The 14,068-nt window shown below is 34.7% G+C and overlaps 1 protein-coding gene across 3 annotated transcripts in view; it reads left to right on the top strand.

The window, feature by feature from the left end:
* Nucleotides 1-14,068, top strand: part of UBR3 (ubiquitin protein ligase E3 component n-recognin 3) — a 230,900-nt gene that overhangs the window by 179,980 nt on the left and 36,852 nt on the right. For all 3 annotated transcript variants that reach the window (XM_060152671.1, XM_060152670.1, XM_060152669.1), the window contains 2 exons: nucleotides 305-410; nucleotides 8,337-8,440. In XM_060152671.1, coding sequence (XP_060008654.1) covers nucleotides 305-410; nucleotides 8,337-8,440 — 210 coding nt within the window. The remainder of the gene's footprint in view (nucleotides 1-304; nucleotides 411-8,336; nucleotides 8,441-14,068) is intronic.

Below are 14,068 nucleotides of genomic sequence, written 5' to 3'. Positions count from 1 at the left end.
AGTACAAGTTACCAAGCCTGAAGCATAAAGCCAAGGAAAAGTAGGTCTCTGACAGAAGAAAACAAACCATTCCTGTATTAAGATTGAGCATAAGGACAGTCCAAATTCTAGTACAATTTATTTGGATATATATTTCAGAGTTTACCTTAAAAGAGAGCATGAAGTAGTTTGGTACTTAAACTTGGTGAATTATAATTATAAGGATAAGAAACATTTCCTTATAAATTAGCTAGAAATTTTGCCTGAATATTGTTCTGGACAAATTTTGTGAACCTTCTAATTACCTTTTCTTCAATTTTTTTAGATCAGCTGTTCCATGTATTAGCCTTGCACATGCGGCTTTACAGCATTGATTCTGAGTATAATCCTTGGAGAAAGCTCACACAGTTACTAGAAGAGATGAATTCACAGTAAGTATTATTGAAAGATTAAAATCAATTAAAACTGTTTTTGAAAAATAGTTAAGTATAAAAATAGGATTGAAGTTCTTTATAAATATGTGAATTTTCCTTATGGAACTCAGAAATAAAAATTGAAAACAGTTTACCATTATACTTTCTGTAAAAATTGCCTAAAAATTCCTACTAAGTGAGAAAGTCTTTTAAAGAATTTCATTGGTTTTTATGCAGACAAAACATTCAGATAGAGGCACAAAATAGCTGGTAGTCTTTCTTTTTATGTCAGAATTGATCAGTGGGTTCAGGTAACCGTAGACTGACCCCGTCATTGTAAAGTTCCCCATAGCCTTTCACCTAATGATTTTTGAAACCTGTGATTATTCTTGCCTAAATCCAGTATTTCATTAGGTACTGAGAAATAGTGATTTTAAAAAACCACAAAAATTTTCCTTATGATTTATTAGCTAAGTTGTTTTTATAAAGAAAAACTTTCCCAGTATCAGCTGTTTAGTTACCCTGAAACATAGTTTGGCAAGATGAATGCTTAATTCTTCCCTATTTATAAATCTTCAAAGAAATGAGTTGATACCCTAGCAACTTCCAGTGGTGACCGATAAGTTGTGGTTATTATGATCTCATGGATTTTTATATACTTGATGCATTTCACTCCATTTCAGACATTCTTCTTTTTTAAATTTATTTCTTTTTCTTTATTTTTGGCTGCGTTGGGTCTTCGTTGCAGTGCGCAGGCTTCTCATCGCGGTGGCTCCTCTTGTTGTGAAGCATGGGCTCTAGGGCACGCGGGCTTCAGTAGCTGTGGCGTGTGGGCTCGGTAGTTGTGGCTCATGGGCTCTACAGTGCAGGCTCAGTAGTTGTGGCACACAGGCTTAGTTGCTCCACTGCAACTAAGTGTGGAGCAACTAAGTGTGGGATCTTCCCAGACCAGGGCTCGAACCCGTGTACCCTGCATTGGCAGGCGGATTCTTAACCACTGCGCCACCAGGGAAGCCCCATTTCAGACATTCTTTTCAATGCGAGTTGCTTCCTTTTAGGTTAGTGAGAATCCCTTTAGGTTGGCTATTGTACTTCAACATGATCAAAGTGGTCTTTGATAATGCCTTTGCTTTCTGATACAGTAAGTTGACCTGGGTTTATTTTGTACATTTTCCACTCTGTACCTGGAATCAGCCATTTCTCCATGTAGTTCCATTTAACGGGAAGTGGTATTTAGACATCACAATCTGGGTGCTAAGGAGTATCCATAGCTACTGTGCTATTATTGCTTATAGGCCATTCCAGTGGACAGGATTAGGAAATATTTTTTTTAAGGAGAAAGATCTTGAGTTCTTACTGGTGTTTGCAATTTACACATAAGATTGTAAGGTTATGTTTTGTTTCTTAACTTTTTTGTTATTTACATCTTTTTTCTCTTATTCTGGAAATCTTGGTTCCTAGTGATATTAATAACAGCATTACTATTTGCATAACCTACAGTATAACTACAATTCTTTTTTTTAAATACCAATATTAGTACTAATTATAATTTCTTTTTGTCCTTAGAATATATACCACTAGGGATGTACAGACAAAATACTAATTTCTAAGTCATTTGAAGTAACTTTTTCTTGTGTGGTTATGCTATCAGCTTGATTTATAGTTTTTATTTATCTATATATTTTATTTTTTTTTATTTTATTTATCTATATATTTTATAGATTTATTGTTTTCTTTTTCCCCCCTCAATATTTAAAGCAATAGCGCCCAGCTGTAGGATAGAACGTAGGTTTGTATATGCTGGAAAGATCAATAAGATACATTTAAAAAGGGGGGGGGGATAAATTAGAAGTTTGGGATTAACATATATACATTACTGTATATAAAATAGATAACAAGGACCTACTGTATAGCACAGGGAACTCTACTCAGTATTCTGTAATAACCTATATGGGAAAAGAATCTGAAAAAGAATAGATATATGTATAACTGAATCGCTTTGCTGTACACCTGTACAGCATTGTACAACATTGAACTATATACTCCAATATAAAATTAAAATTTTTTTAAAAGGCAAAAAAAAAGATATATTAAAAAAGCAAAAATTTTAAAATCATTGTTATAATTCTATTTTTGTTTAATAATAATAAAACAAACTATGGAATGTTATTAACTCTGAAAAGATTGCCTTTTTTACCTTGATTTTTAAATTTTAATTATGTAAAACATATTTTTTCCAAAGTAAAAATTATATAATAAAGTAAATTCAGAGATATATGTCTTTCATTTCTGTCCATTTGCATTTCTTTTTGTGAACTCCCTAAATCTAGTTGTTGGTCTTTTTCTTCTTCATTTAAAAAATATGTTTATGGATTGTGGATATTAGTCGTTTGTGTGATAAGTTGCAAATATATTTCACCAGATTGTCTAATGTCTTTTATGTGTGTGTATGATTTTTTTTGCCATGAAAAATTTTATTTTTAATGTAGTCATATTTATTAATCTTTTTTTTAAAATTAATTCTGGAACTTGATGCATTTTGACTCAGGTCTTTTCCTGGTTATAAAAGGATTGATTCATTCATTTTTTCTTGTGATGAGAACTTTTAAGATTTACTCTTAGCAACTTTCAGATATACAATACAGTGTTACTAACTATAGTCACCATGCTGCTCATCACATCCCTATATGTACATTACATAACTGGAAGTTTGTACCTTTTGAACATCTTTACCTATCCCCATCCTCCATCCCCCACCCCTGTCTATGCAATCACCAGTCTGTTTTTTGTATCTATGAGGAGTTTCTTTGTTTGTTTCTAAGATTCCACATGTAAGTGAGATCTTATGGTATTTGTTTTTCTCTGTCTGACTTACTTCACTTAACATAATGCCCTCAGGGTTCATCCATGTTGTCACCAATGGCAGGATTTCCTTTTTTATGGCTGAATAATATTCCATGGTATATATATGCCACAGTTTCTTTATCCATTCACTCATTAATGGACATTTAAGTTGTTTCCATGTCTTGGCTATTGTAAATAATGCTGCAGTGAACATGGGGGGTGCATATATCTTTCTGAGTTAGTGTTTTCCTTTCCTTCAGATAAACACCCAGAAGTGGAATTGATAGATCATACAGTAGTTCTGTTTTTTTAATTTTTTGAGGAACCTCCATTGTTTTTCATAGTGCCTTCACCAATTTACAATCCCACCAACAGTGCACCAGGGTTTCTTTCCTTTTCTCCCCATCCTTACCAGCACTTGTTGTTTGTTTTCATTTTGATGATAGCCATTCTGACAGGTGTGAGGTGGTATCTCATTGTTGTTTTGATTTGCATTTCCCTGGTGATTAGTGATGTCGAGCACCTTTTCATGCACTTGGTCATCATCTGTATGTCTTTAGTAAAGTATCTACTCAGATTCTCTGCCCATTTTTTAGTTGGATTGTTTTTTGCTATTGAGTTGTATGAGTTCTTTATGTAGTTTGGATATTAACCTTTTATCAGATATATGATTCTTCTATTTCTGTGGCTTCAGTTTTTACAGTTAGATCTCTAATCTATTTGGAATGTTTCAAAATGTATGGTATAAGGAAGAGATTCAATCTTATTTTTTGCCATATAGTGATCAAATATCCTACTGCTTTGCCTTCCCTACATAAGTAAATTAAGACATGTATGCGAAGAGAGAGGAGAGAGAGAGAGAGAGAGAGAGAGATGGAAGAAAAGTTGAGAAAGTGCTTTGCTTACTGATATGGAAAAATCTCCATTCAGATACAATATTAAAAGAAAAATAAATTCAGGAGCACTAAATCTGTACTTTATGCTACCACTTGTATAATCAAGGGGAGATGAGAAATAAATTTGTATTTGCTTGTTAAAATAAAACAAAACAAACCAGATCCATACATATGTGGATATTGGATTTATAGCATAGATGGAACTGTGGAGCAGTTGGGGAAGCACAGTCTTTATAGTGAATGGAGCTGGGTTAGTTGGATATTTATATGAGAAATAATTAATATTGACTCCTACCTCATGCAGAACCTATTCGGATTTTGCCAGTTATTTCAGTAATATCCTGGGAAATGCAAATGCAGTGCAAAGAAAATTCAAGATCGTGTTTGTGTTTAGTGTCATGTCTCTTTAATTTCCTTCAGTGTGAAATCTTTCCTGACTTTGTATTCCATGACATTGACTTTTTTTTTAAGAGCTCAGGCCAATTATTTTGTAGAACCCCTCAGTTTATTTTTGTCCAATATTTCCTTGTGGTTAGATTCAGGTGCTAAACTTTTGGCAAAAATATCGCATAAGTAATATTGTGCTCTTTTTCGTGTGTCACATCAGGAGGCACATGCTGTTGATTTGTCTTCTTATTAATGTTAATAACTCTGATCATTTGGCTAATGTGGTATCTGCCAAGTTTTTCCACCGTAAAGTTATTATTTCATCCTTTGTAATTACTAATTATCTGGTGGGGGTATACTTTGAGGCTATGAATAAATACCGCTACTTCTCAGAAAAAAAAATTGTATGTGTGTGTGTTTGTGTTTGTAGACAAAATTAGTAAGCTGTGAGTATTTTGTATGTTCTGGCTAAGGAAAATAAATCACTTTTCTTGATAGTAGCTAGTAATTTTCTTTCCTGGCTAGACTTGCATACTCAAGGACAGGGATGGTGTGCAGATGAAGTATTAGAATGCCTAACTCTCTGAGTCTAAGGATATTCAGCAAACAAGAGGTTTCTTAAGTGTAGTATTGGTGAATTAAAAGTTTTAAAGACCAGACAGAGGTACTCTGCTTTCCATATTAATGATTGCTGGGTTGTGTTCTTTTATAGCCCTAAGATTAGTAGGATAGTACTAAATGCTGCGAACAGTTATCCAGTGTTTACATCATGCTACACATTTTTGTGCTTTGCATATATAATCTCATTTAATCATCACCATAACTGTATAAACTAGGTACCATTGTCTCAATTTTTACCTATGAGGAACATGAGGCTTAGAAAAGTTAATTAACATATTCTTTAGGGGCACACAGCTGTGAAGGAGTAGAGCTGATTTGAATCCAAATCTTTCTGATTCCAGAACCTAAGGAAGCATAGAGTAATAGCTAAAAACTTAGGCTTCGGAATCAGAAAGATTTGGAGAGATTTGAGGAATTTCTGGAAAATCTGGTTGATTTTTTTCCCCTTCTTATTTGCTCTCATTTTTATGGTTCATTAGTTCACTAACTTGTAATATTACAGTTGATTATGTCATCTGTGTTTCATTTCTGTATAAGAGTTTTAAAAATGGAAGTATCTTTTTCTGTATTCTCACTTTTAATCCTTTTACAACATAAAATTATATGTCTAATGATATAGGTTTCTCATATACACTTTTGTCTATAATCCTCATGAAAATTATTTCCTTATTTTCTTTAAATTTCACTGTGTTGATAGTCACTTTGGTTTAAAAAAAAAATGGGAAAATTAGGCCTATTAAGTCTAACCCACCCATTTCCCCTTATTATCTATGGAATTAATAGTAGTGTACACTTTTTATAATCTGGATTTTAAAGATTACCTAAAAACTTTGAGATAGAGATAATTATGTATTTTAAAATATTAAGCATTTAACAGATACTTGTCACAATGATGATATTAAACCCCACATTAAAAAACTGTGGTTGGGACTTCCCTGGTGACACAGTGGTTAAGAATGCAGGCGACACGGGTTTGAGCCCTGGTCCAGGACAATCCCACATGCCGCGGAGCAACTAAGCCCATGCGCCACAACTACTGAGCCTGCGCTCTAGAGCCCGTGAGCCACAACTACTGAAGACCACGTGCCTAGAGCCCATGCTCTGCAACAAGAGAAGCCAACGCAGTGAGAAGCCTGCACACTTCAAAGTAGCCCCTGCTTGCCGCAACTAGAGAAAGCCCATGTGCAGCAATGAAGATCCAACACACAGCCAAAAATAAATAAATAAATTTATTTTTAAAAAAACACCAAAACTGTGGTTGACTTCTCTACAGTGGGGTGTATCCATTCATTCATTCAGAATATGTGCTTACTGTGTGCCAGGAAAGATCCATTCCTGTGTCCTGAGATGATTGTTATTATCTTAGTAGCCAACAAGCTCCAGGTTATTGTTTTTATAAATTTTTCCTGATTATGAAATTGTAGTTATTGTACAATGTTTAAAATGTACAAAAATGTTGAGAAAGAAAATGAAACAATCTAAAATCTCATAACCTACCTGCTATATATAGTTTATTACAATTTAATGAACTCATGAACCATAAAAATGAAACATAATGTTTCATAAAAATGAGAGACATTTCTTTGCAGTCTTTTTCTCTGTGTGTGTGTGTGTGTGTGTATATATATATACATACACATGCAGAAATGCCATGTGTAAAATAGATAGCTAGTGGAACATGCTGTAAAGCACAGGAAGCTCGGCTTGGTGCTCTGTGACAACCTAGAAGGGTGGGATGTGGGGGAGAGGTGGGAGGGAGGTCCAAGAGGGAGGGGATATGGGTGTACATGGAGCTGATTCATTTCACTGTACAGCAGAAACTAACACAGCATTGTAAAGCAGTTACACTCCAGTAGTAAATAAATACATAAATACATAAATAAAAATGGAAAAAAAAGCTGTTTGAATCATATTGTATCAGTTTTAGAATCTGCTTTTTAAAAATAACACCAACCAAATTCCCACATCATTAAAAATTCTTTAAACGATACACCTAATTTATTTATTTACTCCCAATTTAATTTACAGACATACAAAAGCTACCACTTGTGTAATCAGTGGAAAACCATTTCTGTGGGAATTTGAATAATAGGTGAGGAAATGGTGTCCCCTCGATTTTTTTTCTTTTTAAGAACTTTGGTCATGTAAATAAGAGATGCCAGAGAGACTTAAGAGACAAGAAATACTAGGATTCATGGCATTAATGGAAGGTTACCTTTGGAGAGAAAGACAAGTGTATTAAAGAGATATTTGTAGAGAATAGAGCCATTCAAAGAGCTGTCATCTTCTGCCAGTTATTTAAGCTTCACAGCAGCAGAGATTGGTTTACTCACATATGTGTCCAGTGCCTGGCATACAGTTAAGTAATCACTATATATTTGTTGAGTGATGAAGCCTAATAAAAGATTTGAGCAATTCTTGTTTATCCCAAGTCTAGTCTGAAGTGTAGCTTCAGAATTTAACCAATTCTGGAAGCTTAAGATTAACTTTTTTCTGACATTAAAAATTAAACCTATGACCAAAAATTGAAGCTTCTAAAGGAGTTTTAAAAATTCTTTTAGAGTGAAAAGAGCTGCTTTATAATATAGTCTATGTGTTTTATAGTACTATACATTCCTTAGATTTACTATTTTATCTTTTATAGTGTATTTTAAGTTCTGCTTTGGTTATTATTTTTCTTTGAAACTTTGAAACTGTTAAAGATTTTATTTGAATTTTAGTCACAAAGTTGAAACAACTTTTAACAAGAGATATTGACCATGGCTTTTCAATGTAATTTATTTGTGAATTGTTTTTTTTATAACATGAATATTTCTTCTTCAGTATGAAGTTTGTCATAGGAAGTGTCCTAAGTGCCACCCCATTTGTAGTGAAACTAATTCTCTTAAGCTCCGTTTAATTCTTTGTTTGATTTCTGTAATCTAAGAGATCAGAAAGTTAATCATAATCAAGTTAATATATCCTAAGACCTAATAAATTTTCTATGTAATTTTTTCATATTAGGCGGAGTCAAGGAAATATGTGAACCTAAAAGGTTTTATTTTTAGGCCAAAAATATGGCTCTAACTTTTTCTTCTGAGATTTCTCAGTTGCTTATGAAAGTTGATTTCTGTTCCATAGACATATATGTGAAATATAAAATGAATTAGAAGGAAGATACAATACTGTCTAAAGTGATTATGCACTTTTCTTTTAGGCTGGGAAATGAGGAGCAACAGCCTGAGGTTCCAATTCTTTATCATGATGTTACATCCCTTTTGCTTATCCAGATCTTAATGATGCCACAACCCTTACGCAAAGGTATGTCTTTATAATTTAGATTCTTAGATTATATTGTATATATAATGAATATTCTAAAAATTATAGGCATAAGTATAGCATTCAGTCTGATGGAAATGTTCTGAGGTAAATAGCATTGTAATCATATATCTAAAGAAGATGACAGTGAAATAGTTTTTTTCCCTTGTAGGTCTATTTTTAGATTTTTAGTCAATAGTAAGGTAAAGACATGGGGAAATCACTCTTTGTTTTTAAAAAATTAAAATGATACAAAATGTGAAAAATAGAGCAAACTGTCAGCCCTAATGCTTCTACCTTATCTACATGCATACATACATATTTTGATATAGTAGTATCATAGAGTTATTCAAAATGTGATGACCCATTATTTTTAATTAGTGTTAGTATCATACCAGTATGATATTAACAGAATTAATATTATATTAGAAACACTTTAACTATTGTTCCACAGTTGTATGAGTTCTGTGAGTTCTTTGTATATTTTGGTTATTAACCTCTTATTGGATACATTGTTTGCAAATATCTTCTTCCATTCAGTAGGCTACCTTTTTTGTTTTGTTAATTTGTCATGGTAATTTTAGGAAAAGAATAAAGTGTCTGATACTGCCATCAGATTATGTCCTATTTACTTGTATGATTTTTCACATTTGGATTTTATTATTTTATATGTACTGTATCTTGTCCTAAAAGAAACTTGGAGCATTTTATGTCACCTTAACTGTAAGGTGACATAGAGTTAAGGTGACAAAAGAAAACTTCCAGAAAACTGGAAAAGAAACTTTTGCAGACATCTCAATCCTCTTTGTCTTCTTGTTTATCACTTGCACTAAGCCTGGTACTTGTAGGCAAGCCAGTAAATAAATGTATGTTGAATCACTGTATCTCTGCAGGAGATTATAGATTCCCTGGATTAGTTTTGCAAAACACAGCACAAATACTGTTGCATAGAGTGCATACTCACTAAATATTTAATTGTCTGATTTTTGAAAATTTCTTGTGTTTTCATGCCTTACCCACTGAAGAAAATCTGGTTTACTTAGATTTTGTTTATATCATTCCAGAGTCAAGCTGTTGTCTCAGCTTGGCATCAGTATCCTTTGAACTATATTCCTGTTTTAGGATCTTTATTTTGATGAAAAATCAGAAATATGGATAAAGATTTACATGTGATATCTATTTAAAAAGTTGTTTAATTTCATGAGTTATAATGTTGCAAATTTTTAACAATGTTGAATTGCATGCTAACAACAAAATGATGACTTCATCTTCTGAAATAGTGTGATGAGATAGATGTGGCATCTACCTAGTTCAGTCCTCACAGCAATTTAGAATATGAAGTAAAGAAATAATTTTCATTTGTGATTCTGAGGAGAAATTCACATTTTAAAGAGCCTCAGGCCAACATTTCTACCTTACCAGACTCTTTATCATATGTGATCAGTAGGGGCAAGCTTTTATTATAGGGCCCTTGAAAGTGCCTTGTCTCCCTACACCCTTCCTTTTTCCTATCATGCAGTAGCACTATAAAACTTAAAATCTGTACCATTGTTTAAAGTCTGTGTGCTTTTAAGGCATTTAAAATAAATATTGATCTTCCTTTGTTTACCCTCAGGTAGGTTGATCGTGATTTTTGGTTTTTTTAAAAAACAGGTTGAGAGTAGATATCCAATTCCTTTTTCTCCTTTTTAAATTTTGATAATTACATGTGAAGGGATTTGCTCTCTGTTGTAACCTTGGAAGACAGCAACCTGTTGACTTAGTATACACCTCAAATGAGTGATTCCTTGTTTTTTCCCTAAGTCCCTAAAATGCATTGATTTCACACATGGCAAGTATTCAGTAAATAAATATTTCTTAAATGAATGAGTGAATGTGAGAACTTAAGCTTAATCTGTGACTTTAAACTTCCAGTTTAAATATTTTTAAAATGATGATAATCAAGGCAAAGTAACAAAAAAAATTAGTAGTTTGCTACAACAAAAAGCTAAAATTATGCTTAAAAAGTCGTCATTTTTTTAATGCATCATTTCTTTTTAATTAAAAGTTAATTTATGTAGTTTATAATGAGAAGAAACTAAATGTGAGTGGTATTTCTAGGCCATGTAAATGACTTACTGGTTAAAATCATTTTGTTTTGTGCTTAGTAGACAAATTCTCTAATTTTTAGCATTATATTAAAACATTTAATCGTCATGAAATACTCTTTTTTTAATTTTGATACCGTCCTTTCTTGGTTTTCCTTGTATCTCTTTTTCTGCTCATTTTCAAGGCTCCTTTTCATTCACCTCTTCCTCTTCCCATTCTTTGAGTTGTTGCTTGGTTCCTGACCCCTTCTCAATTTTACCTTCTTTCCTACAGCATCATCTGTACCTATTCTTTGATGATTCCCACATATTCTAGCTCCAGTCTACAGCTCCGTGGTGAGCTGCAGATTTCTACACATGCCTCAAACTCAACATATATAACATTAATTCATTTTCTTCTCATCCAAACTTGCTCTCTTCCTCTGTTTTCCATTTTAGTCAATACTACTACTAGTTACTCTTTGTAGAATGAGAGTCTACCATTATTTTCTACCTCCAAAGCTCTACCAAATGCTGTAATTTCTGTCATCTAAATACTTCTCTGATTCGACCCATTCTTTCCATCAGGCCATCTAATTTGACATATGCTAGAGTACTTTTGCTATCTGCTAATAGGTGTTCTTGCCTCTAGTCTTGTTTTAGTCCCTTTCTCCTAAGAAGCAGCAGTGAATATTTTAAAATTCAAATCTAATATTATCCCTATCCTGCTTAAAATTACTTCTCATTGCTCAGTCTAGATTCTATAAATCAAATGCTTATAGATATCAAATAAGTAACGTAAATAGTAATATTAATAACAACAGATATTTACTGATTGCCATTGCCAATCACTATTTTTTTTTTTTTTTTTTTTGCATTATGTGAGCCTCTCACTGTCGTGGCCTCTCTCGTTGCGGAGCACAGGCTCCGGACGCGCAGGCTCAGCGGCCATGGCTCACGGGCCCAGCCGCTCCGCGGCATGTGGGATCTTCCCGGACCGGGGCACGAACCTGTGTCCCCTGCATCGGCAGGTGGACTCTCAACCACTGCGCCACCAGGGAAGCCCGCCAATCACTATTTTAAGCATTTAACTTAATCCCTTTAAAGCAGGTGATATTATCCTCATTTAACAGATGAAAAAATAGAAACAGAGTGTTTAACTAACTTGCCTAAGATCAGAAGAGTCAATTTAAATCTAGACAATTTGGCTTCATAGCCTAAACTCATTCTTAACAATAATGTCTTTGGTTTGATATAAATGGGAGTTGGGGACTGTGACAAGTTAGAGAATGCATGCTTGGCCGAAGAGGACACACTTACTGTTCAGCTCCAGATACCTGTCGTCATGTAAGAATGTGGACCCAGTATTGTCAGATCTTCCTGTTTTTTAAGAGTAAGTGGAAATCTGGACTTTTACAAGAAATATCCGAGTTTTAAATGTCAGTAACTAAAGACAAAACAGGATAAAGACAAACCAAACATCTCTCCAGGCTGCATTCAGACAGGTAACCCTCAGTTTGCAACCTTTGGTCTTCGGCATAAAGATTACTTTTCTAGCTTCATCTCTCGTAGATTGCTACTTATAAGTCTAGATACATTGGACAATTTACAATTCTTGTAAGTCTTGGGCTCTTTTTGTGACCCTTGTACAAACAGCTTCCTCTGTCTGGAATCCCCCTTTCCTTGCCTCATTCCATCTTTGCCTTCCTTATTATGGCTTATTTCTCTTCATCATTCAAGACTAACTCTCCTCGTTGGGGCAGGAGGCTTGAATTTTTTTCTATTCCCTGCCCTTAGTCTATATTAGTTCCTCCTCTGTTTGCTCCCATCACACCCTGTACATACATACAGCCATCTGTCTCTCTTACTATCCAGACTCCAAGTCCTTATTGTCTATAACCTGGCATGCGTTAGGTGTTAAGATATTTAGAAATCCATTTAGAACTAGCTTATAAGCACAAAGAAAGAGCACTGATGGACTCACATAACCAAACTGTAGGAATTGGTAGTCTTAGGGATGACCAGAACCATGGCTTCAGATGCTAGCAGGGTTCTTGCCATTTTGGGTCTATCCCTCTCTCTGTGGATCTGCTTCATTCAGCCTTGCCTTAGACAGTCTCTGCCATAGACTAGGAGCATGACCTCTGATATTTCCAGACTCACATCTTTACACCTTCCCTTTGCCTCCAGTTAGAGAAATCCCGGACAGGTACTCTGACTGGCTCAGCTTATATCAAGTTCCCACCCCAACCCATAAACATTGGTAAGAGAAAGCATGTGTGTGTGTATGCATGTGTGCACAGGCACACTACACACACACACACAGAAACACACAAATTTAAAATTAGGCAAGATTTTCCTTAGGGCATGATTTTTAAGGTGTCATCTGACTAATTTAAGAGTTAGCCAGGTTACAAGGAGGGAGTAATTCCACTTGAACAGAGACCCAGTAGAAGGATGCCAAATACTTCTTTTAAAAAGGTGAGTCTTGCTGTAATAAACAGACAGAAAAGATTGCAGGGGGCAGGTAATGCTGATAAACCACTGTGCAGAAAAGAGTTAATAAAGAAGGCCTGAGTGCTATCCTTTGAAAGGCCTGCTTCCAAGGTTGGCCCTTGACTGGTATCTGGGAACTTTGATTTTGGGAGAGTTTCCACCATCCCACTGATAAGAATGGCTCTCTGTGCCTAAACTGTACAAACAATGTGGTTTATGCTGAACATACCTGCTTTCTTTCTGGGAATCTAGAACTTTGGTATGTGCTAGGCAGTGGGTACCTATGTGACCTGCTCCCAATAAAAATCTTGGGCAGAGTTTCTTCTTTCTTTCTTTCTTTTTTTTTTTTTTTTTAACATCTTTATTGGAGTATAACTGCTTTACAATGGTGTGTTAGTTTCTGCTTTATAACAAAGTGAATCAGTTATACATATACATATATCCCCATATCTCTTCCCTCTTGCATCTCCCTCCCTCCCACCCTCCCTATCCCACCCCTCTAAGTGATACCAAAGCACCGAGCTGATCTCCCTGTGCCATGTGGCTGCTTCCCGCTAGCTAGCTATTTTACGTTTGGTAGTGTATATATGTCCATGCCACTCTCTCACTTTGTCCCAGCTTACCCTTCCCCCTCCCCATATCCTCAAGTCCCTTCTCTAGTAGGTCTGTGTCTTTATTCCTGTCTTTCCCCTAGGTTCTTCATGACATTTTTTTTTCTTAAATTCCATATATATGTGTTAGCATATGGTATTTGTCTTTCCCTTTCTGACTTACTTCACTCTGTATGACAGACTCTAGGTCCATCCACCTCATTACAAACAGCTCAATTTCGTTTCTTTTTATGGCTGAGTAATATTCCATTGTATATATGTGCCACATCTTCTTTATCCATTCATCCGATGATGGACACTTAGGTTGTTTCCATGTCCTGGCTATTGTAAATAGAGCTGCAGTGAACATTTTGGTACATGACCCTTTTTGAATTTTGGTTTTCTCAGGGTATATGCCCAGTAGTGGGATTGTTGGGTCATATGGTATTTCTATTTGTAGTTTTTTAAGGAACCTGCAT

The sequence above is a fragment of the Lagenorhynchus albirostris genome, chromosome 6 (genome assembly GCF_949774975.1).
Source record: "Lagenorhynchus albirostris chromosome 6, mLagAlb1.1, whole genome shotgun sequence".
NCBI classification, from domain to species: Eukaryota; Metazoa; Chordata; class Mammalia; order Artiodactyla; family Delphinidae; genus Lagenorhynchus; species Lagenorhynchus albirostris.
Note: the sequence above shows the minus strand (reverse complement) of the source record. Positions and strands in the feature narration are given on the sequence as shown.